General features: G+C 52.3%; 1 protein-coding gene across 1 annotated transcript; it reads left to right on the top strand.

The window, feature by feature from the left end:
• The first annotated feature begins 525 nt into the window (after window positions 1-525).
• On the top strand, window positions 526-23,378 carry glod4 (glyoxalase domain containing 4). The gene is made up of 9 exons (XM_072469837.1): window positions 526-696; window positions 1,996-2,045; window positions 4,389-4,509; window positions 5,853-5,997; window positions 6,684-6,820; window positions 8,376-8,462; window positions 9,164-9,277; window positions 12,523-12,609; window positions 23,106-23,378. The coding sequence occupies exons 1-9, from the start codon at window positions 607-609 to the stop codon at window positions 23,169-23,171; spliced, it is 897 nt and encodes a 298-aa protein (XP_072325938.1). The 5' UTR covers window positions 526-606; the 3' UTR covers window positions 23,172-23,378.
• Window positions 23,379-24,034: the final 656 nt, after the last annotated feature.

The following is a 24,034-nucleotide window of genomic DNA, read 5'->3' as shown; positions in this document are numbered from 1 at the left end:
CCTAAGCCGATGCCTCCACCCTATCCCTTATAATCCCACCTAACCTTTTGGACACTAAGGGTCAGTTTAACATGGCCAATCCACCCAACCTGCATATCTTTGGACTATGGGAAGAAACCGGAGCACCCGGAGGGAACCCACGCAGGCACGGGGAGAGCGTGCAGACTGTCACCCGAGGTCGGAATTGAACCTGGGTCCCTGGAGTTGTGAGGCAGCAGCGCTAGCCACTGTGCCACCCGCGTCCAGAGATGTGCAGGTTGGGTGGGGTTACTGGGATAGGGGTGCGGGCCTTGGTGGGGTGCTCTTTCGGAGGGGGTCGGCGCAGACTCGATGGGCCAAACAGCCTTTTTCTGCACTGTCGGGATTATATGATCTATGAATTCTAAATCTGCATTTTTTTTTTTGTTGCTTCCACAGGCAGACACGGAAGCACAAGTTCACTCTGCCCCGGGTGGGACGGGTCAGCTTTGAGCCTGTGGCAAACTCACTCCTCTGGTGCCTTTTGCTGAGGAGGCGGTGAATGGCGCGCATGCGCGCGGGAAGCGGCACTGTTGCAATGTGAGGGGCGGTCACGTGAGGCGGGCAGCAGGGCTGCTTCTGAGAGTAATGGTGCTGGGCAGGGCGCTGCATTTTGTGTTTAAAGTGGGGGACCGGGCCCGGACCGCCAAGTTTTACAGGGATGTTCTGGGCATGACTGTGAGTTGGTGTTTGCAAATGTGAAAGGTGCAGAGCAGCAGGTTGTGTCCCGGCTGCCCTGTGTCCATCATCTGGGAATAGAGCAGCACTGTTTCCCCCTCCAACCTCTGGAGCAGCTGCTCACAGCCCCCCCCCCCCCCCCCCTCTCTCTCTCTCTCAGCCTAGTTTGATTTGGGGGAAACAGTGCTTTGTTTAGTTATGACCTCCAGCCTCGGCAAAGAAACAGTACAAAACCCATTCTTGACTACTCCCAACACGCTCCTGGCTGCTCTCTGCATTGGACCCTCCATAAACCTGAAGCAGTCCACTACTCTGCTGCCAAGTCCCATTCACCCATCACCCCTGTGCGAGCTGACCTACACTGGCTCCCGGACAAGCAAGGCCTCAATTTAAAAATTCTCATCCTTGTTTTCAGATTCCTTCATGACCTTACCTCTTCCCTCTCTCTCTCTCTGTAATCCCCTTTAACTCCACAACCCTGTGAGAAACCTGCACTCTCTAACTCTGGCCAATTGCTTCAACACTTCAGCAGCCTTGGCCTCTAGCTCTGGACTTCCCTCCCCACATCTCTCCACTTTGCTGTCCTCCTTCAAGATGTTCCTTAAGACCTATCTCTTTGAACAAGATCATCTGCCCGAACATTCCTCTTTGTGGCTCAGTGTCTTAATAACGCTCCATAATATTTTTGTGAAGCGCCTTGGGGTGTTTTATTACCTTAATCTCGCCGCAAGTTGTTGAGTTAGTAGGGCAGTGTTTTGGGTACTGCAATGACCTCGGTGCCCTTAGATTAAGGAAACAGAATATTGGGCAGGGTTCCTCGCAGCTAATGCTATCAGTAACGCTTGCAGCTAGGATGAAGCTGAAATTGGTCCAATAGCACTCCGACGCCCGCGATCACAGCTCACATGAATAATTACATTGAAGACACGTTGGGGAAAGCTGGTCCTCGGGAGATTGTACTCCCATAAAAAGTTTGTATTCTGAAAAATGAAAGGGAATTGGGAGAACGAGGGCAGCACGGTGGTACAGTGGTTAGCACTGCTGCCTCATGGCACCAAGGATCCGGGTTCGATTCCCGGGTTACCGTCCATGTGGAGTTTGCACATTCTCCCCGTGTCTGCGTGGGTCTCACCCCCACAACCCAAAGATGTGCAGGCTAGGTGCATTGGCCACGGTAAATTGCCACTTGATTGGAAAAAAAATGAATTGGCTACTCTAAATTTTTTTTAAAATTTAAAAATGGGATGTGGAGGAACATTTGCGTTGGTTTTGACTTTCTCATTTTGGGTGTTTGCGCAGGTCCTGAGGCACGAAGAGTTTGAAGAAGGATGCAAAGCGAGCTGCAATGGGTGTGTACAGCCTTTTAATGATTGTTTGTGGGAGCCATGCTTAAGGGAGTCAAAAGTTGTACATTTCCTCACTCGATTTCCAATCTCCGGTCAACGTCTGAACTTCCCACAATCGCTCAGACGAGCGCAAGATTGTATCAAGAGTATCTTATCAACCCAGTCATTAAAAGATCCTCAATTGGTCACGGGTCCAGTTTAAACTCCTTTAATTGCCCAGATTCAGGGGCAGCATAGTGGCGCAGAGGAGGGTGAAGAGCGATTTTTCCTGTTTGTGTGCAACAGATAATGAACAAGGGAAACCTACCCCTATAATGGAATGGTAACAGTTCAGAAGGAAACTATTTGGCCTGTTGTGTCCATACTAGCTCAGAGCCACTCATCCTAGCCCCACTCCCCCTGCCTTTTCCCCCCAGCCCTGCAAATCTTTCCTCCAGATAACTTTCCAATTTCCTTCTAAAAGCCACACTTAAATCTGCCTCCACCACAGTGTCAGCCAGGGCTTCATTAAAAACAAACGTTCTTCCTCCTGTGTCACCTTGCTTCTTTTGACAATCAGTTTCAAATGGTGTCCCTTGACTTTGACCTCCCCGAGCAGGAACAACTTCTCTGTATCTGCTCTGTCCAGACAGCTCAGGATTTTGTACACCCCTGTCAAACCTCCTCTCGATCTTCTCTTAAAAGAGAACTGCCCCAGACTGGCCACTCTGTCTTTCACTCCTCTCGCCACCCGATGTAATCGCGCTGCAAATGACAACGTACTGCCCCCGGCCCAATGAGCAGGTAAGAAAGATGAAGGACAATTAGGCTTAACCGCAGAAGGCTCCCCTCGTCCAGAGAGGCATGGGGCACACGAAGCACGTGCTTTATTATCAGCATTATCAGACACCCCTCCCACCCAGGCATTGCCTTCTTCCAGACCCTTCCATCAGGCAGAAGGTACAGAAGTCTGAAGACACGTACATCCAGACATAGGAACAGCTTCTTCCCCACAGCTACAAGACTCCCCAACGACTCCCCCTCGGACTGATCTGTTCCCTGTACGAACACTATTCACGACGCCCTATGCTGCTCTTGCTCATGTATTTGCTTTGTTTGGCCGCTTGTTCCGCACTGTAACCAATCACTGTTTGTCGATGTACCATTTGTCAATGTTCTCTGTTGATTATTCTTTTTGTCTACTATGTACGTACTGTGTACGTTCCCTTGGCCGCAGAAAAATACTGTTCACTGTACTTCGATCGTCCCTGTGGTACTTCGGTACATGTGACAATAAATCACATCAAATCAAATCAAAAACAAAACACTCCGGATGCTGGAAATCTGGAATAAAACCAAAAATGCTGGAAAATCTCAGCGAGTCTGGCAGCATCTGTGGAGTGAGGAACAGAATTAACACTTCGAGTCCGATGTGATTCTTCTTCAGAACGCATCACGTGCTGTTGTCTGTTTTCCGCAGCTCGTTTCTCCTGATCGATAGCCTGAAGCCAGAGGTTATAGCGTGATATACGGGGGGGGGCACTCGAGTCGAGCATGGCTTGACCGGGTTTCCTGTTCCTACCACCTGCCATTGTATCGGAAGGATTTGCAAATTGACACTCAACCTGTTGGCCATGTAATGAACAGACCTTCCTTGACCATCAAGTCCTGGAGTGTGACTTGAACCTGGAACTTCTGATTCCGAGGCATGGAACACTGCACCACAATATATTCCCGCCATGGAGAATTATTGCCCTGGAATATTTCGGGCAATTCCAGCTGGTAGAGTCACGGGAGCGAGTCGGCCCAAACCCTTGTCTGGGTGGAGAGCTGAAATGACAGAATGTAACGGGGGTGGCATTATATACCAGCATCTCCTACCTCGCCTTCCGCTGCTGGGAGTCCTGTGGCCTGCCTCAGTTACCGGCACTGGACCCGTCCTGCCCCAGAGACGCAACGTCAAGTCAAAAGGTTGAACTGAGAATCCAGGGTGCACCTTTCCCTGAGTCAGTCCATTCAAATTTATCCGTGGCTGAGGAATCCAGAACACGGGATGACCGCCTCCGGATAAGAGGTTTGCCGTTTAGGGCTCAGAAGAGGATATATTTCTTCACTCGGAATCTTCGGAAGATGGACACTCGGTGGTTGAATAGATTCAAGCCGAGGTGGCTAGACTACAGGCCGTTGGGGTTGGCGTGACGGTGGAAGGTCAGACCATCACTGTGTTGAAAGGAGGAGCAGACTCAACGGGCCAAATGGGCCGCCTCCCGCCCCTGTTTTTGTGACGTTTGTCGACCTCCGGAAGATGGGGACATCTCAGCACACGTTTGTTCTTCAAAATAAGTGCTTTCTCAATTGTGTTTACAGCCCTTACGATGGCAATTGGAGTAAAACTATGGTGGGATTCGGCCCTGAGGACAACCACTTTGTGTCTGAATTGACGTATAACTATGGAGTCGGCGACTATCGCTTGGGGAATGACTTTTTGGTGAGTCCTTTTTTTTAAATGTAACCTTTTTTTTAAGATTTCTCTCTCTGCTTGGGATAATGTTTTGTTGAGCAAAAGCATCAAAGGGTATGTAACACCGGGTATAAAGAGCTGTGATATAGAGAAATTATAATTGAATAAATGGTGCCACAGGCCCAAGGGGCAGAATGGCCCGACATAGACATAGAAACATAGAAAATAGGAACAGGAGTGGGCCGTGTGGCCCGTTGAGCATGCTCTGCCCTTCATGGTTGACCCTTTAGCTCCACGCCATACTCCAGCGCTCTCCCCATGCCCCTCAATGCCTTTAGCATCTAGTGATTTATTTCCGGCTCTCCCCCCCCCCCCCCCCCCCCCCCCCCCCCCGCCGCCGCCCTTGTCCTAAATGCCCCAAGCAGGGGAAGCGACATTCCTGCATCCAGTCTGCCCGGCCCTGTCAGAATTTTATACGTTTCAATTAGATCCCCTTTCATTCTTCTAAACTCTAGTGAATGCAGGCCCAGTCGACCCGATCTCTCCCCGTGCGACAGTCCTGCCATCTCAGGTATCAGCCTGGTGAACCTTCACTGCGCTCCCTCTATGGCAAGTAGACCCTTTCCTAGATAAGGAGACCTAAACTGAACACAATACTCCAGGTGTGGTCTCATCAAGGCCCTGTACAGCTGCAGGCAGAAGGCCTTGCTCCTGTACTCAAGTCCTCTTGCACTGAAGGCCAACATACCTTTTGCATTCCTAACTGCTTGCTGCACCTACATGCTCGCGTTCAGTGGCTGGTGCCCAAAGACACCCAGGTCCCTTTGCATGTCAACATTTCCCAATCTGTCATCATTCCTGTTTTGTTATTTTCTTATGAGGCGAGGTTGAGTAGGTCGGGTCTGTACTCATTGGAGTTCAGAAGAATGAGAGGTGACCTTATTGAGACATATAAGGTTCTCAGGACCAGAGGGCATCATCTCAGAGTAAGAGGTCATCCATTGAAGACAGAAATGAGGAGGAATTTATTCTCGCCGAGGGTATCGAGTCTGTGGAATTTTTTTACCGCAGAGAGCTGTAGAGGCTGGGTCATTAAGTATGTTCAAGGCTGAGATAGACAGATTTTTAATCAGTAAAGGAACAGAGGGTTCTGGCTTTAAGGCGGGAAAGTGGAGTTGATGATTATCATATCACACCATTCATTGTATAGCAGAGAGGACTCGATGGGCCGAATGGCCTACTTCTGCTCCTACGTCTTATCGTCGGTCTGTCCCTGTGTCCTTAAAAGGTGTTTCCTTCTAGTATAGAGCCTCTAAAATCTAATCTGCAGTGTCTTGGCGGTGTTACACTATTATTACTTTTCCCAACAGGGGATTACCATTCAGTCGAGTGAGGCAGTCACTAATGCCAAAAAGCAGGGATGGGCCCTGACAGAAGACAAGGACGAGGTGTTTGTAACTGAGGACCCGGGAGGGTACAAGTTCTTTTTGGTGAATAAGGAACGTCCAAAGACAGGTTTGTGGGATTGATTGTCGTCTTGTTTATCGACTCTGTTTGTAAACATACTGGAGCCAATTTGGTCGGTCGATCGATCGATCAACATGAATTGAATAATTTCAGAGGTTTTTTTTAAAAAAGGAAGTTGAGAATAGCCTATGCACGTGACAAAAAAATAATCAAGCTGCAACTCGCCGAACAGTCCAGGTGTATGAACTGAAACCTGGCGCGTTTAACTCTTTCAATGCCAACCCTCCTACATATCCCATAGGAAGCGCCCAAAGACGTGCAGGTTAGGTGGATTGGCCATGCTAAAATTGTCTTTAGTGTCCAAAAAATGTTAGGGCGGGTTAATGGGGTTTGCGGGATAGGGTGGAAGTAAGGACTTAAGTGGGTCGGTGCAGACTCGATGGGCCGAATGGCCTCCTTCTGCACTGTATGTTCTATGTAAGCCGTGTGTTGTATGCTCTGACAGTGTCAGCTGGATGCTGAACCTCTGTCAGATTGAGGAAAGGCCTCTACGGCTGCAAACACAGTGTTGTGTTAAGCGTTGTGTCTGGGGTGCACCCTGTCCCTCTTGGGAAAAGCTACACATTTGATTGCAGGGCAGGCTGTCAGACTGACCAGTGGAGAATTTGGTGGTGTTGTCATGAATAATTTTGTTGCTCACGTCAAGCGGCGCTGACGCAGTGTTGCTTGTACAGATCCCGTGCAGAAGGTCACCTTGGCAGTGTCGGACCTCCAGCGCTCAATCGATTACTGGTCAGATTTGCTGGGGATGAAAGTCTACGAGAAGAATGACGGCAAGAAGCGCGCCCTGCTCGGGTATGCAGATGACCAGGTGAGCCATCACCTATACAAGTGTGACAATCCCCTCCTTGCAGACACGTTGACAGTGGGGAAGATGCAGAAACTGAAATCGATGCTCTTCCTTGATTAGATTTCCCTCTCTCAATTGATCTTTGCCATTGAAATGTTGACCAACCAGTTGGTCGATGCCATGAAGCACGCGTTTGACGTATCTTTGGCGGATGGGAGGCCTTCAATTTCCTAATTCCACACTGCATATTGATGGGATAATTAGCTTGAGCTCCATCGCTCCGTTAACACTTCACTGTTGCTTAACTTAGAGGTTCAACTGGTTAAGCAGTAGTCAGAAAAACTGAATGGCTGCTTCAGCCATACTTGAGTATGGTTGGAAAACAAGAGAGGTACTGTTGAAAAATGTGTTCTCATAGAGACACTTCCGAGAAGCCACATATATTCAAACGCAGGGACCTATCCCCCTGCAGGAAAGAGGAGCATGTTCAAGCATTGCACCTTCGAGTTAAACAAAAACATAAGAGAGAATATTTCCCTTGTATGTTCTCCATGGCACGGCTTTGACCAATCACCACCCTCTTTCTCATGCAGTTTGAAATTGTCGCTCCCTTTGAAATTTGGTATTCTTGTGTCTGTCAAGATGGAAAGCTCAACCCCCTGTTAATATCGAGGCTGCAAATCCAGTTGCAGTGCACTGAATTTGAATTCTTGCATGTCTAATCTAGCACTGCTGCCTCACAGCACCAGAGACCCGGGTTAGCACTGCTGCCTCACAGCATCAGGGACCCGGGTTAGCACTGCTGCCTCACAGCGCCAGGCACCCGGGTTAGCACTGCTGCCTCACAGTGCCAGGGACCCGGGTTAGCACTGCTTCCTCACAGCGACAGGACCCGGGTTAGCACTGCTGCCTCAGCACCATGGACCCGGGTTAGCACTGCTGCCTCACAGTGCCATGGACCCGGGTTAGCACTGCTGCCTCACAGTGCCAGGGACCCGGGTTAGCACTGCTGCGTCACAGTGCCAGGGACCCGGGTTAGCACAGCTGCCTCACAGCGCCAGGGACCCGGGTTAGCGCAGCTGCCTCAGCTCCAGGGACCAGGGTCAGCACTGCTGCCTCACAGCTCCAGGGACCCAGGTTAGAACTGCTGTCTCACAGCTCCAGGGACCCGGATTAACACTGCTGCCTCACAGTGCCAGGGACCCGGGTTAACACTGCTGCCTCACAGCACCCGCCGGGGGACCCGGGTTAGCACTGCTGCCTCGCAGCGCCACGGACCTGGGTTAGCACTGCTGCCTCTCAGAGCAAGGGACTCGGGTAAGCACTGCTGCCTCGCAGCGCCAGGGACCCGGGTTAGCACTTCTTTGTCATGCAGTTTGAAATTGTCGCTCCCTTTGAAATTTGGTATTCTTGTGTCTGTCAAGATGGAAAGCTCCACCCCCTGTTAATATCGAGGCTGTAAATCCAGTTGCAGTGCGCTGAATTTGAATTCTTGCATGTCATTGGGGGGGGAGGGGGGCATGTTATCCTCTTGAGACCGAAGTCAATTTGTTTTCTATCTTTCTCCGTATTACAGTGTAAGCTGGAATTGCAGGATATTGGGTGCCCTGTCGACCATGGTACAGCGTACGGGAGAATCGCTTTCTCTTGTCCGAGCGAGCAGGTAAGATACAAACGTCCAAATTAGGAGCAGGACGTGGCCACTCGGCCCCTCGCGCCTCCTATGCCATTCAATAAGATCACAGCTGATTTGGGTGTAAACTCAACCCCACATTCCTGGCTCGCCCCCGTGATGACCCTTCACCCCCTTGTTAATCTAGCTCACCCTTGAAAATGTTATACAGACATAACGAATGAGGAGCAGGATGAAACAGGGCAGGGGTGCAAACAGTGGATTTTGCAAAGGGAAGGGCGGTGAATGTGCCCAGTGCAGTTCCAACCGCCCTGAATATGGGCAAGGGCCAGCTTGGTGGAATTTAACTTTCTTCCAGGAAGTCGAGATGGGGTTTGCGGTTGGGAGACAGAAAATAGGCAGGAGGGGTCCATTCGGCCCCTCGAGCCTGCTCCGCCATTCGTTATGATCATGGCTGATCATGCAACTCAATGACTTAGTCCCGCCTTCGCGCCACCCCCCCCCCCCCCCCCCCCCAATCCTTTGATCCCTTGCACCGCACGAGCTATACCTAATCGGGGGTGAACCATGGTGGTGGGGGGGGGGGCGGGAACAGCTAGTTGCTGTCATTGTTTCCCAACTCAACAAGCATCAATCATAACTCTTTTAATTGCGTTCAAAGTCTCAATTTCCATCCGCTTTCTGCTGACTGAAATTGTTTCGCTCTAAGTAGTGCTCAATTCTTGCTTAAGTTACCAGCCATCGAGACCCAGATGAAACGAGAGAATCAGAAAATCCTAACTCCGTTGGTGAGCCTGCACACGCCGGGAAAAGCGACGGTGGAGGTCGTGATTCTCGCTGACCCGGTGAGTTCCACATTTTATCCTCAAGTGAATGGGTACAGATTTCTATTGCCCTGGCATCAGAGGCAGGAGTCCCCCTCACCGGGTGACTGTGTGAAATCATCGGCCTCTGTCACATGTGCAAAATGATTCTGGCGTACGTTCTGCTCATTGACGTTATTTGGTAAACATTCCTGTTCTTGCAAGGCTTTCCGTGTTCAAGGGGGTGATGGTAGTGATGTGACTCGTAATCCAGGGGCCCAGGTTCATGCTCTGGGGACGTGGGTTCAGACCCACCCAAGGCAGTGAGTGGAATTTAAATTCAAATGAATTAGAATTCAGTGCTGGTGATTACGAAGCTATCATCGATTGTCATCAACAAACCTATCATGTCGTCTCGGGAAGGAAAGTTGCTGTCCTTACCTGGTCTGTGGGTAACATGTAGGCCTGGTTGGACTGCATGTGACTCCAGACTCTCTGCGGTGGTTGAACCTTAAATGCCCCCTGAAATGGCCAAGCAAGGCATTCTGTTCAAGGGTAATTAAGGATGGGCGACAAGTTCTGGCCTTGCCAGTGACACCCACATCTCGAGAAAGAAAGAAAAAAATAAAGCAGCACGGTGGCACAGTGGTTAGCACTGCTGCCTCAGCGCCAAGGGCCCGGGTTAGCACAGCTGCCTCACAGCGCCAGAGACCTGGGTTAGCACTGCTGCCTCACAGCGCCAGGGACCCGGGTTAACACTGCTGCCTCAGCGCCATGGACCCGGGTTAGCACTGCTGTCTCACAGCGCCAGGAAACCGGGTTAGCACTGCTGCCACACTGTGCCAGGGACCCGGGTTAGCACTGCTGCCTCACAGCGCCAGGGACCCGGGTTAACACTGCTGCCTCAGCGCCATGGACCCGGGTTAGCACTGCTGTCTCACAGCGCCAGGAAACCGGGTTAGCACTGCTGCCACACTGTGCCAGGGACCCGGATTAGCACTGCTGTCTCACAGCGTCAGAGACCAGGGTTAGTACTGCTGTCTCACAGCGTCAGAGACCCGGGTTAGTACTGCTGTCTCACAGCGTCAGAGACCAGGGTTAGTACTGCTGCCTCACAGCGCCAGGGACCTGGGTTAGTACTGCTGCCTCACAGCTCCAGGGACCCGGGTTAGCACTGCTGCCTCACAGCTCCAGGGACCCGGGTTAGCACTGCTGCCTCACAGCTCCAGGGACCCGGGTTAGCACTGCTGCCTCACAGCTCCCGGCATCCGGGTTAGCACTGCTGCCTCACAGTGTCATGGACCCGGGTTAGCACTGCTCCCTCACAGCACCAGTGACCTGGGTTAGCACTGCTGACTCACAGCGCCAGGGACCCGGGTAAGCACTGCTGCCTCACAGCGCCAGGGACCCGGGTTAGCACTGCTGCTTCACAGCGTCAGGGACCCGGGTTAGCACTGCTGCCTCACCGCGCCAGTGATCCGGGTTAGCACTGCTGCCTCACAGCGCCAGGGACCCAGGTTAGCACTTCTGCCACACAGCGCCAGGGACCCGGGTTAGCACAGCTGCCTAACAGCGCCAGGACCCGGGTTAGTACTGCTGCCTCACAGCGCCAGGGGCCCGGGTTCGATTCGGGCCTTGGGTGGCTGTGCAAAGTCTGCACGTTCTCTCCGTGTCTGCGTGGGTTTCCCCTGGGTGCTCCGGCTTCTTCCCACAGTCGAATGAAAAATGAAATGAAATGAAAATCGCTTATTGTCACAAGTAGGCTTCAAATGAAGTTACTGTGAAAAGCCCCTCGTCGCCACATTCCGGCACCTGTTCGGGGAGGCTGGTACGGGAATCGAACCGTGCTGCTGGCCTGCCTTGGTCTGCTTTAAAATCCAGCGATTTAGCCCAGTGTGCTAAACCAGCTAAACCAGAATGATGTGCAGGTTAGGCCATTTCAGAGGATATTTCAACGTCAACCACATAGAACATTACAGAGCAGTACAGGCCCTTCGGCCTTCGATGTTGCGCCGACCTGTGAAACCACTCTAAAGCACATCTACACTATTCCCTTATCGTCCATATGTCTATCCAATGACCATTTGAATACCCTTAGTGTTGGCGAGTCCACTACTGTTACAGGCAGGGCATTCCACACCCTTACTACTCTCTGAGTAAAGAACCTACCTCTGACATCTGTCTTATATCTATCTCCCCTCAATTTAAAGCTATGTCCCCTCGTGCGAGACATCACCATCCGAGGAAAAAGGCTCTCACTGTCCACCCTATCCAATCCTCTGATCATCTTGTATGCCTCAATTAAGTCACCTCTTAACCTTCTTCTCCCTCACAAAAACAGCCTCAAGTCCCTCAGCCTTTCCTCATAAGATCTTCCCTCCACACCAGGCAACATTCTGGTAAATCTCCTCTGCGCCCTTTCCAATGCTTCCACATCCTTCCTATATTGCTGAGGGTCTGGAGTCACATGCAGTCCACCCAGACCTACATGTCACTGGCCATGATAACCTGCCCCTTCGTGTCTAACGGTTGGTGGGGTCATTCTCGATGGGCCGAATGGCCGCCTCCTGTCGGGATTCTATGCATAATGCAGATTATTGTCAAAGCGATGGAGCTTCCACAACCCTTTGGAGCTGAGAATTCCAAAGATTCACAACTCTTGGAGAGAAGGAACGTCTCCTCATCTCAGTCCTGAATTATCGGCTCCTTATCCTCAGAACGTACATCCCCCCCCACCCCACCCCAATCCTCTCTCAATTTTCTGACCAGGAGAAACAGCCTCTCCGTGGCCATGCTATCAGCCCCTGGGAAAATCTGGCGTTGGAGGAGCTTCTGGTCCAGCGGTAGGGGTGCTACCACTGCCACAGGGCCTCCTTCCTCCTGTTCTGACATTTCTTGCATCGCTTTCCCATGACACACTGAGGCATTTTCGCTCGGTCTGGCTGAGGCCTGGGGTGAGCCAGGGGACAGAAATTAAACCTGATCCATCACATGTTTGAGATGTTGACGACAACCTTGCATTTATATAGCTCCATTCAACGTGGTCACATGTCCGGAGGTATCTCGCCCATGTGTTATCAGACTGGAAGGTGACCATGCTCAGCGACGATGCCCCACGGCCACCATGCTCTTTATACCCCTTTCCCTTCAGTTGAGGGCCGATGGATTGTGGATTGATTCTCCAGCGCTTGGCGAACTGCGCTTTGCAGCACTCTGTGCCCGGGGATGTTTAGAATCGCACCCAGGTTTTGTATACTGAATCTCTGCCTTCTGCTTTTAACCGTCAGGATGGCCATGAAATTTGCCTGGTGGGAGATGCGGTGTTCCGGGAGCTTTCCCGAATGGATCCCAATGGCTCCAAGCTACTGGATGACGTGAGTTTGCCGGGCACACAGCTTTCACCTTGGGAGCACAACATCCAACCGGAGATGAGTAAAATCTACAGCCGGGACTTCACCCCCCTTCCTTCATCACACAGCACAGAAAGAGGCCATTCTGCCCCTCATGCCTGTGCCAGCCCTTTGAAAGGGCTTAGTCCCTCAGCTCGACTGTTTTCCCTCAGCTTCGCCATCTTTTTATTTTCCTTTTTTTTTAGGAAACATTTTAATGAGGCATTTAACATTTTTTTTTAAAAAAATATATATTTATTAAAGTCTTTTCACACAATTTTTCACCCTTACAAACAAACCCCCCCCCCTCAGAACAAAATAGAAAGAAAATGCACATAGCAAGATATAAACATGGTAAAACGATATGCTGCAGAGCTTTGTACACTGGATTCCTCCCGTACATGCCAGTTTTCCAGATCTTTCATGTGTTCTCCTGCTCAAATACCCCCTTGGCAGACCCCCCTTCCCCCCTCTCTCCCTCCCACACCCCCCTTCACAAGACAAACCCCCCCCCCCCCCCCCGGGTTGCTGTAGCTGCTGTCCGACCTTCATCTAACGCTCTGCGAGATAGTCTAGGAACGGTTGCCACCACCTGTAGAACCCCTGCGCAGACCCTCTCAAGGCAAACTTAATCCTCTCCAACTTTATGAACCCTGCCATGTCGTTTATCCAGGCCTCCAGGCTGGGGGGGGCTTCGTCTCCTTCCACATTTGCAAGATCCTTCGCCGGGCTACTAGGGACGCAAAGGCCAGAATGCCGGTTCTTTCGCCTCCTACACTCCCGGTTCGTCCACTACTCCAAATATTGCTAGCCCCCAGCTTGGCTTGACCCGGACTTTCACCACCTGAGATATTGTTCCCGCCACTCCCCTCCAGAACCCCTCCAGTGCCGGGCATGACCAAAACATATGGACATGGTTCGCCGGACTTCCTGAGCACCTCCCACATCTGCCCTCTACCCCCAAAATCCTACTCAACCTCGCCCCCGTCAAGTGCGCTCTGTGGACCATCTTAAATTGTATCAGGCTGAGCCTGGCACACGAGGAGGAGGAATTAACCCTACCTAGGGCATCAGCCCATAACCCCTCCTCAATCTCCTCCCCCAGCTCCTCCTCCCATTTACCCTTCAGCTCCTCTACCAACGCCTCCCCCTCTTTCATCTCCTGATATATTGCCGACACCGTGCCCTCTCCCCCCCCACCTCCGAGCGAACCCCTGCATTCAACCCCTTAAGGTGAACTTAATCTTCTCTGGCCTGAGAAACTCTACCATGTCACTGACCCACAGCTCGACTTTGGGGGCTCCGAGTCCCTCCACCCCAGCAAAATCTGTCTCCGGGCCACCAGGGAGGCAAAGGCCAAAACGTCGGCCTTTCTCCCCTACTGGGCTTCCGGATCGTCCGGCACTCCAAATATTGCCACCTCTGGACTCAGAGTCACCCTCCATTCCAGCACCTCTGACAGGACACCTGCGAATCCCTGCCAAAATCCCCTCCGCTTTGGACACGCCCAAAACATAGGTACATGATTCGCCAGACTTCTCCCGCACCGCCCACACCTGTCCTCCACCTCCTTAAAAAACCTACTCATCCGGGCCACAGTCATATGAGCCCGGTGGACCACCTTGAACTGGATCAGGCTCAGCCTGGCACACGACGAGGATCCATTGGTTCTTTTCAGGGCCTTCATCTTTTTATTTTCCAGCCTATGTCCAATTGCGTTCTGAAAGTTACGATCAAAGCAATGGGCTTTGCTTTGGGTTTTGCTTTTGGAGCTGGCGAGGGAGGCACAGCTGGAGAGAGGGGGGTTGAGGAGGGACCACTGACTTTGCAGCCAAAGGTTCTGCCGTCAGTAACGGGACGGAAACAAGAGACTGAACGGACAATAGAACACCAAAGACTGGAGGTTGCTGGAGAGCTGGGTTGGGTTGGGTTTGGTAAATCTGGATGAGCCATTTAGATTGGTCGCGTCAGAGATGGTGTAAATCTGTTAAGTGAGTAATAGTTATCATCTAATCCCTACAGTGCAGAAGGAGGCCATTCGGCCCATCGAGTCTGCACCGACCCGCTGAAAGAGCACCCTACCTAGGGCCACTACCCCACCCTATCCCCATAACCTCACCTGACCTGCTCACCCTTGGACACTAAGGGGCAATTTAGCGTGCCCAATCCACGTAACCTGCTCATCTTTGGACTGGGGGGGGGAAACCGGAGGAAACCCACGCAGACACGGGAAGAAAGTACAAACTCCACAAGTGTGCAGTCAAAAGACGTGATGTGTCCACTTAAGTTGGGAGAAACTGTAACCTTTAAAAATGATGTTTATTCACCGGGTCCTATGTGTCAATAGGAGAATTACAATTGGAATTTTAGTGTAGGGTCATTGTGGGAGGCCATGTCCACATGTGATTTTACAAACTTTAACATCTTTTCATAATAAACACAATCGTACAAAACAATTAACCAAAGTTACACAATAAAAGAATGAGATGAACAAGCAAATGCACATATTAAACTTAACCCAACTAAACAATTCTCTGACAGCTGACGGTGACCAGCTCCTTAAAAAAGGAAACAAACGGCTGCCACCTTTTAAAAAAATATATATTTTATTGAAGTTTTTCAAACAAATATTTTTCCGTTTTTACAACTTAATAAAGGAATATATATTAAACGTTATTTAAATATATTAAACTAACAACAGATGAAAAAAGAGATAAACACAAAGCAAATATCAACAACTAGCAAAGAAAAAACAAAAACACGGAATAATACTCCCCCACCCCCCGCCCCCCGGGTTGCTGCTGCTGTCTTTTCTGTTTTTCCATTATCGTTCCGCGAGATAGTCAAGGAACGGTTGCCGCCGCCTGGTGAACCCCTGAGCCGATCCTCTTAGTGCATATTTTATTAGTTCCAGTCTTATGAACCCTGCCATGTCGTTTATCCAGGCCTCCATGCCCGGGGGCTTCGCTTCTTTCCACATAAGTAGAATCCTTCGCCTGGCTACTAGGGACGCAAAGGCCAAGACGTCGGCCTCTTTCGCCTCCTGCACTCCGGGTTCTTCTGCAACCCCAAATATAGCTAACCCCCAGCTTGGTTTGACCCGGACCCCCACCACCTTTGAGATCACTCTTGTCACACCCTCCCAGAACTCATGCAGTGCCGGACACGACCAGAACATGTGGGTGTGGTTCGCCGAGCTTCCCGAGCACCTCCCACACCTATCCTCCATCCCAAAAAACCTGCTCAGTCTTGCTTCCGTCATATGCGCTCTGTGTAGAACCTTAAATTGAATCAGGCTAAGCCTGGCACACGAGGACGAGGAATTTACCCTACTTAGGGCATCTGCCCACAGCCCCTCCTCAATCTCTTCCCCCAGCTCCTCTTCCCATTTTCCCTTCAGCTCCTCTACCATCGCCTCCCCCTCGTCTCTCATCTCCCTGTATATTTCGGACACTTTACCTTCTCCAACCCATGCCTCCGAAATCACTCTATCCTGGATCCCTTGCGTCGGGAGCTGCGGAAATTCCCTCACCTGTTGCCTCGTAAATGCCCTCACTTGCATGTATCGGAAAGTGTTCCCTGGTGGCAACTTATATTTTTCTTCCAATGCTCCCAGACTCGCAAACGTCCCGTCCACAAACAGGTCCTTCAGCTTCCTAATTCCTGCTCGCTGCCAACATTGAAATCCCCCCCGGGACGATCCTGTGGTTATTCTTTATCGGGGACCACACCGAGGCACCCGTCACTCCCCTGTGTGGTCTCCACTGCCCCCAGATCTTCAAGGTCACCACCACCACTGGGTTTGTGGTGTACCTTTTCGGGGAGAACGGTAGCGGCGCCGTCACCAGCGCTTTTAGGCTCGTTCCCTTGCAGGACGCCATCTCCAGCCTTTTCCACGCCGCCCCTTCTTCTTCCCTCATCCACTTACAGACCATCGACACATTGGCGGCCCAATAGTAGTCACTCAGACTCGGCAGTGCCAATCCCCCTCTGTCCCTACTGCGCTGCAGGAACCCCCTCTTTACCCTCGGGGTCTTTCCCGCCCACACAAAGCTCATAATGCTCCTGTCTATTTTCTTGAAAAAGGCCTTTGTAATCAGGATGGGGAGGCACTGAAACACAAAAAGAAACCTCGGGAGGACCACCATTTTAACCGCCTGCACCCTGCCCGCCAATGACAGGGGCACCATATCCCACCTCTTAAAGTCCTCCTCCATCTGCTCTACCAGTCGCGTCAGGTTAAGTTTATGTAGGGTTCCCCAGTTCCTGGCCACCTGAATCCCCAGGTATCGAAAATTCCTTGCTACTCTCCTCAGCGGCAGAGCATCTATCCCCCTGCCCTGTTCCCCGGGGTGCATCACAAAAAGTTCGCTCTTTCCCATATTTAATTTGTATCCTGAGAATTCTCCAAACTCCCTGAGTATCTGCATTACCTCTGGCATCCCCTCTACCGGGTCCGCCACATATAGCAGTAAATCGTCTGCATATAGTGACACTCGATGTTCCTCTCCCCCTCTAAGCACCCCCCTCCACTTCTTAGAGTCCCTCAGCGCTATGGCCAATGGTTCAATTGCCAACGCGAACAGTAACGGGGACAGGGGGCACCCTTGTCTTGTACCCCTATGTAATCGAAAGTATCCCGATCTTTGCCTGTTTGTAACGACGCTTGCCACCGGGGCCCCGTACAGGAGTCTAACCCACCTAATGAACCCCTCCCCGAACCCAAATCTCTTCAGCACCTCCCTCAAATAGTCCCACTCCACCCTATCGAATGCCTTCTCTGCATCCATCGCCACCACTATCTCTGCCTCCCCCTCCGGTGGGGGCATCATCATCACCCCCAGCAACCTTCGTACATTGGCATTCAATTGTCTCCCCTTAACAAACCCTGTCTGGTCGTCATGTACCACCCCTGGGACACAATCCTCCATCCTTGTCGCCATCACTTTGGCCAGCAGTTTGGCGTCTACGTTTAGGAGGGAGATGGGCCTGTATGACCCGCACTGCAGCGGGTCTTTGTCTCGTTTCAGAATTAGCGATATCGTCGCCTCCGACATTGTCGGGGGTAATGTCCCCATTTCCTTAGCCTCATTAAAGGTTCTCGCCAAAAGCGGGGCCAGCAGGTCCATATACTTCCTATAAAATTCTACCGGGAACCCATCTGGTCCCGGGGCCTTCCCTGCTTACATGTTCCCAATTCCTTTGATCACCTCATCCACCTCAATCTGCGCCCCCAGACCTGCCACCTCCTGCCCCTCCACCCTCGGGAACTCTAGCTGGTCCAAAAAGTGTATCAATCCCTCTTTCCCCTCCGGGGGTTGGGACTTATACAGCCTCTCATAAAATGTCTTGAACACCTCGTTCACTTTCCCTGCTCTCTGCTCCATCTTTCCCGTTTCGTCCCGAACTCCTCCGATTTCTCTCGCCGCCCCCCTCTTCCGAAGTTGTTGGGCCAGCAGCCGGCTCGCCTTTTCCCCGTATTCATATTGTATCCCCTGTGCCTCCCTCCACTGTGTCTCTGCCTTTCCTGTGGTCAGCAGGTCAAACTCCATCTGTAATCTTCGTCTTTCCCTGTATAGCCCTTTGTCTGGGGCCTCCGCGTACTTCTTGTCCACCCTCAAAATTTCCCCCACTAATCTCTCTCTTTCTTTACCCTCTTGTTTCCCCTTGTGGGCTCTGATGGAAATCAGCTCTCCTCTAACCACCGCCTTCAGCGCTTCCCATACTACCCCCACCTGGACCTCCCCATCGTCATTGACCTCCAGGTATCTTTCGATACATCCCTTCGCCCTTCCGCATACCCCCTCGTCCGCCAGTAGTCCCATGTCTAATCGTCAGAGTGGGCGCTGCTCCCTTTCCTCTCCTAGGGCGAAATTCTCCCCCAACGGCGCGATGTCCGCCGACTGGCGCCAATCAGACGGGCATCGCGCCGGCCCAAAGGTGCGGAATGCTCCGCATCTTTGGGGGCCGAGCCCCAACATTGAGGGGCTAGGCCGACGCGGAGGAATTTCCGCCCCGCCAGCTGGCGGAAATGGCGTTTGTTGCCCCGCCAGCTGGCGGAAATGGCGTTTGTTGACCCGCCAGCTGGCGCGGAAATGCGGCGCGGGAGCGTCAGCGGCCGCCGACGGTTTCCCGCCCATGCGCAGTGGGGAGAGTCTCTTCCGCCTCCGCCATGGTGGACGCCGTGGCGGAGGCGGAAGGGAAAGAGTGGCCCCACGGCACAGGCCCGCCTGCGGATCGGTGGGCCCCGATCGCGGGCCAGGCCACCGTGGGGGCACCCCCCGGGGCCAGATCGCCCCGTGCCCCCCCCCCCCCCAGGACCCCGGAGCCCGCCCACGCCGCCTGGTCCCGCCGGTAAATACCAGCTTTGATTTACGCCGGCGGGACAGGCAATTTCTGGGCGGGACTTCGGCCCATCCGCCGGAGAAGTGAGCGGGGGGCCCCGCCAACCGGCGCGGCCCGATTCCCGCCCCCGCCCAATCTCCGGTACCGGAGACTTCGGCGGGGGCGGGATTCACGGCGGCCAACGGCCATTCTCCGACCCCCCCCCTAGTCCCAGATCCACCCAATGCGGGGCGTGATCTGAAACGGCTATGGCCGAGTACTCCGTTCCTGCCACCTTCGGGATCAGTGCCCTTCCCAAAACAAAAAAGTCTATCCGGGAGTATACCTTGTGGACGTGGGAGAAAAAGGACAACTCTTTACCCCATCGGTCTGGCGAATCTCCACGGATCTACTCCCCCCATTTGCTCCATAAATCCCTTAAGCACCTTGGCCGCTGCCGGCCTTCTCCCGGTCCTGGATCTGGACCGGTCCAGCACTGTGTTAAAGTCCCCCCCCCATTAACAAGCTTCCCACCTCCAGGTCCGGGATACGTCCCAGCATTCGCTTCATGAATCCCGCCCCGCGTCATCCCAGTTCGGGGCATATACGTTCACCAGCACAACCCCCTCACCCTGCAATCTGCCACTCACCATCACATACCTGCCCCCACTATCCATCACTATGGTCTTAGCCTCGAACGATACGCGTTTCCCCACCACTATTGCCACCCCTCTGTTTTTCGAGTCCAACCCTGAGTGGAATACCTGTCCCACCCATCCTTTCCTTCGTCTAACCTGATCCGCCAACTTCAGGTGCGTCTCCTGGAGCATAACTACGTCCGCCTTCAGTCTCTTTAAGTACGCAAAACCCTTGCCCTCTTAATCAGCCCATTTAAACCTCTCACATTCCACGTGATCAGCTGGGTTGGGGGGCCATTTACCCCCCCCCCCTCGTCGACTAGCCATCCCCTTTTTTAAGCCATCTCCTCACCCAGGTCTCACGCACCCGTCTGTCCCCCAGACGGCGCCCTCCCGTCCCGACCACCTCGTCTCGTATCAGCTCCCCCTTACCCTCAGCAGCAACCCAGTTAATCCCCCCCGCTAGATCCCCCTCTAGCTTGATTACTCCCCCCATATTGCTTCCGAAAGTCAGCTAACTCTGGCTGACCTCGGCTTCCCCAGTTCATCCTTTGACCTCCCTGCGTGTGAGGCTCCCTTCCTTCCTGCGCCCTTTTTCCCGCCATAATTTCCATAGCGCGGGAAAATACCTGCGCTTTCCACTCGGCCCCGCCCCTAATGGCGCAGTTCCCTCATTCCCCTTCCCTGTCCCCTTTTCCACCGGCGCCCACATTTCTTCGTGTCCCCCCCATCGGGGTGGAGAAAAATTCCCCATCCAACATTATTATACATTAGCCCTCCCCTCTCCCCACTTTACATTTCTGTGCCACCACCTCGCTACCTCTCTCCGGACATCAATTTCTCAAGTCTAGTCCAATTTCTCTTCCTGAATGAATGTCCATGCCTCCTCCGCCGTCTCGAAGTAGTGGTGTTTGCCCTGATGCGTGACCCACAGTCTCGCCGGCTGCAGCATCCCAAATTTGACTTTCTTCCTATGGAGCACCGCCTTGGCCCGGTTGAAACTCGCCCTCCTTCTCGCCACCTCCGCACTCCAGTCTTGATACACGCGTATCACCGCGTTCTCCCACTTGCTACTCCGTGTCTTCTTAGCCCAGCTCAGGACCATCTCCCTGTCGAGATGGAACTTCACCACTATTGCTCTTGGTGTTTCCCCTGCCTTTGGTCTTCTCACGAGGACCCGGTACGCTCCCTCCACTTCCAGGGGTCCCGTTGGGGCCTCAGCTCCCATTAGAATATGGAGCATCGTACTCTCATACGCCCCAGCATCCGCTCCCTCTGTTCCTTCGGGGAGACCTAAAATCCATAGATTCTTCCTCCTCGAGCTGTTCTCCAGGGCTTCCAGCCTTTCTATGCACCTCTTGTGTAGTGCCTCGTGCGTCTCCGTTTTTACCACCAGGCCCTGTATCTCGTCTTCGTTCTCGGCTGCCTTTGCCTTCACTCCATGGAGTTCCATCGCCTGGACCTTTTGTGTTTCCTTTAGTCCCTCGATTGCCAGTAACATCGGCGCCAGCACCTCTTTCTTGAGCTCCTCCGCACATCGTCGGAGGAACTCCTGCTGTTCCGGGCCCCATACCATCTGGGCTCCCTCGGCCGCCATCTTGCTTCTCCCTTCTCTTCTCTGCCGCTGCTCTAAAGGATCCTCCGCAATCTGACCACTACTGTCGCTTCTTTCCATCCGCAACCGGAAGTCAAAACGGCTGCCATCTTAGGTAGAACCCTTCTGCCGACCCTCTAATGGTGGACTCCACCTTCTCCAAATGTAAGAAAGACATGAAGTCACCCAACCAAGCAGAGGCACTGGGCGGAGTAGGAGACCCCCACCCAAGCAGAACTCATCTCCAAGTTATCGACAAGGCGAAGGCGAGGACATCCGCCTTCAATCCCGCCTGAAGCACCAGCAAGTCTGATGCCCCAAAACTAGCCACCAGCGGAATGGATCCAAATCAACATTGAGTGTCGAGACAAGGTGTTGAAGAAAGAGGTCCGACAACTTACCAACTTGGGACAGGCCCAGACGTTAAGCTCACACTTATAATCCATTCCAAAGACAAATCCGCTCACCCTCACTTTAAGATGCGCCTTCAGGCACAGTGGTTAGCACTGCTGCATCACGGCACCGAGGACCTGGGTTCAATCCCGGCCCTGGGTCACTGTCTGTGTGGAGTTTGCACATTCTCCCATGTCTGCTTGGGCCTCGCCTCCACAATGCAAAGATGTGCAGGGTAGGTGGATTGGCCACACTAAATTGCCCCTTAATTGGGAAAAAAAAAATATTGGGTACTCTAAATTTAAAAAAAAAAGAAAATAGATGCGCCACCTTGAATTGTATCAGGCTTAGTCGAGAACATGAATACATGGAGCTGACCCTGTGAAGGGCCTCACTCCATACCTCATCTTCCAGAATGGGACCCAACTCACCCTCACCTCACTCAATGGAACTGACTCCACTGAGAGGATATAGTAATTTATAAAAAATAATAGTCCCCCCCAACTAGACCCGGCCAAAAACAAAATCCTCTTCAACAGGGAAGAGAGTGGTGCCAGGGGAAAGGAGGGAAAAGTCTGGTACGAAAAACCGTGAATCTCAAAGTATCTGAAAACACTGGAACCAGGCGGTTGGAATTCCTCCACCAGCTCCTCAAAACTGGTGAACCTCCCCTCCACAAACAGGTCTCCAAAACCTTCCCCTCCCATGACTTAAAACGTCGAGACCAAACCCGCTGGCAGGAAACGGTGGTTATTGCAGATGGGAGCCATCGGAGACAGGGAACAGAGCTTAAAATGCTGCATGAACTGCTTCCAGATTCTCAGGGTGCACACCACCACTGGATTCATGGAAAATTGTACTTGAGAAAAAGGCAATGATGAGGTTACTATTGCACCAACGCCAGAAACCATGGTGGATCTCGCCTCCATTCGGAACCAGGATCACTGAACCATAACCAATATCTTCAGAATATTAGCTGCCCAATAGTAAAACAATAAATTGGATAGAGCCAAGACCCCGGACTGCCTATCTCTTTGGAGCAAAGGCCCACGGACCTTTCCGGCCCAAAGAGAGAGGATGGCATTAATTTATTGATTTTTACACATAAGGTCTTGGGGAGAAAAATGGGGAGATATCGAAAATAAATATAAAATGTTGTGTTCCAACCTCCATGGTGGACGCTGGGAGGGACCTGACTTTAGCGCCAAATGAACAAATTGCCGGGCATGGTCCGAAACCACAATCGCTGAGTAACCAGTCGCCACACAGAAGGCGGGAGAGACCGACCTACCACAAAAAGAATCAATCCGCGGGTATACCTGATACACATGGCCCTTTCTTCCCCCGACGCGACGCCACTGGAACCCTTGGAGCTTTTACAAATTTAACCCGTGTTTTCAATGATCCTGCTCTCTTCACATCGGTCCCCATCCCTCATAATCAATCGGAAAAGTGCAGAAGCACCTTATCCCCCTCGGGGTCCATTTACCTGGTTGGGCGGAGGGAGTAATCCAGCTTTTCTTTCCCGACAGGCCGTAGCAGCAGACAAAAGCGCTGAATGGTTTGCAAAGCACCGCAAGCAGAAACCCTCGGCGTGAAGAGGGCCAGGTCCGTTCAACGACGAGCCTTACTGACTCACGGAGGTCAGTGTGTCCCCGTTTCTGTTCCAGTCCCACGGCGGTGCGGAGAGCGGGGGTGCAGTCGGCAAACATGTTCTCTGAAGCCAATGACCCGTCGCCCCTTCCTACTGAAAGTATGATAAAATGGTCTAAAAATGTGTTTTAAAAATAAAGACTTGAATTGGGCGCAGTGTTCATTTGCTGTTTCTCCTGCCCACGGTTTTTCCTTCAGCTCTCCAAGAGTTCGGCCGATGGCCTCACGGCATTGATGTTGGATGGCTGCCCCGTGTGGGAAGGGGCAGTGGGTGCTCCCAACTGCCCTGAGTCCCCTGGTGCACCCATGGAATGTTCAGATGTCCTGTGCTTTGTCCAGTTTTGCTGCGAAGATCTGATACACTTCCTCTGGTGACTTGGGCGTTTTTACATCTCTTTGCCCCCCTCGTTTTTAAACGTCGGTTTTAATGTGTGACCAACTCACCTAAATGTACTTTGTCCTGCGTGGGTGCGGATTGGAATCTGCAGATTCGGATGCAGTCTTATTGGGTACTTTGTATATATTGTGGGCGCTAATGCGTTTGGCCTATGGGGTTGACTGAGAGTCAACAGGTCCGTTGGTGTTTGTTGCTATGGTGCACTGTTACGGACACCTGATCAGCTCTCAACAGTGGGTAAGAGGTGGCACAGTGGTTAGCACTGCTGCCTCACGGTCCCAGGTTCGATCCCGGCTCTGGGTCACTGGCCGTGTGGAGTTTGCACATTCTCCCCATGTTTGCGTGGGTTTCGCCCCCACAACCCAAAAGATGTGCAGGCTAGGTGGATTGGGCACGCTAAATTGCCCCTTA

Source organism: Scyliorhinus torazame, chromosome 12, assembly GCF_047496885.1.
Source record: "Scyliorhinus torazame isolate Kashiwa2021f chromosome 12, sScyTor2.1, whole genome shotgun sequence".
In the NCBI taxonomy this organism is placed as follows: Eukaryota; Metazoa; Chordata; class Chondrichthyes; order Carcharhiniformes; family Scyliorhinidae; genus Scyliorhinus; species Scyliorhinus torazame.
Note: the sequence above shows the minus strand (reverse complement) of the source record. Positions and strands in the feature narration are given on the sequence as shown.

What these genes read in the sequence shown, in the direction of transcription:
- glod4 (XM_072469837.1), top strand. Translation starts at nt 607, where the DNA reads ATGGTGCTGGGCAGGGCGCTGCATTTTGTGTTTAAAGTGGGGGACCGG. An exon ending in GCTTGGGGAATGACTTTTTG is followed by an intron (nt 4,510 to 5,852) that starts GTGAGTCCTTTT and finishes TTTTCCCAACAG; the next exon opens with GGGATTACCATTCAGTCGAG. An exon ending in TCGTGATTCTCGCTGACCCG is followed by an intron (nt 9,278 to 12,522) that starts GTGAGTTCCACA and finishes TTTAACCGTCAG; the next exon opens with GATGGCCATGAAATTTGCCT.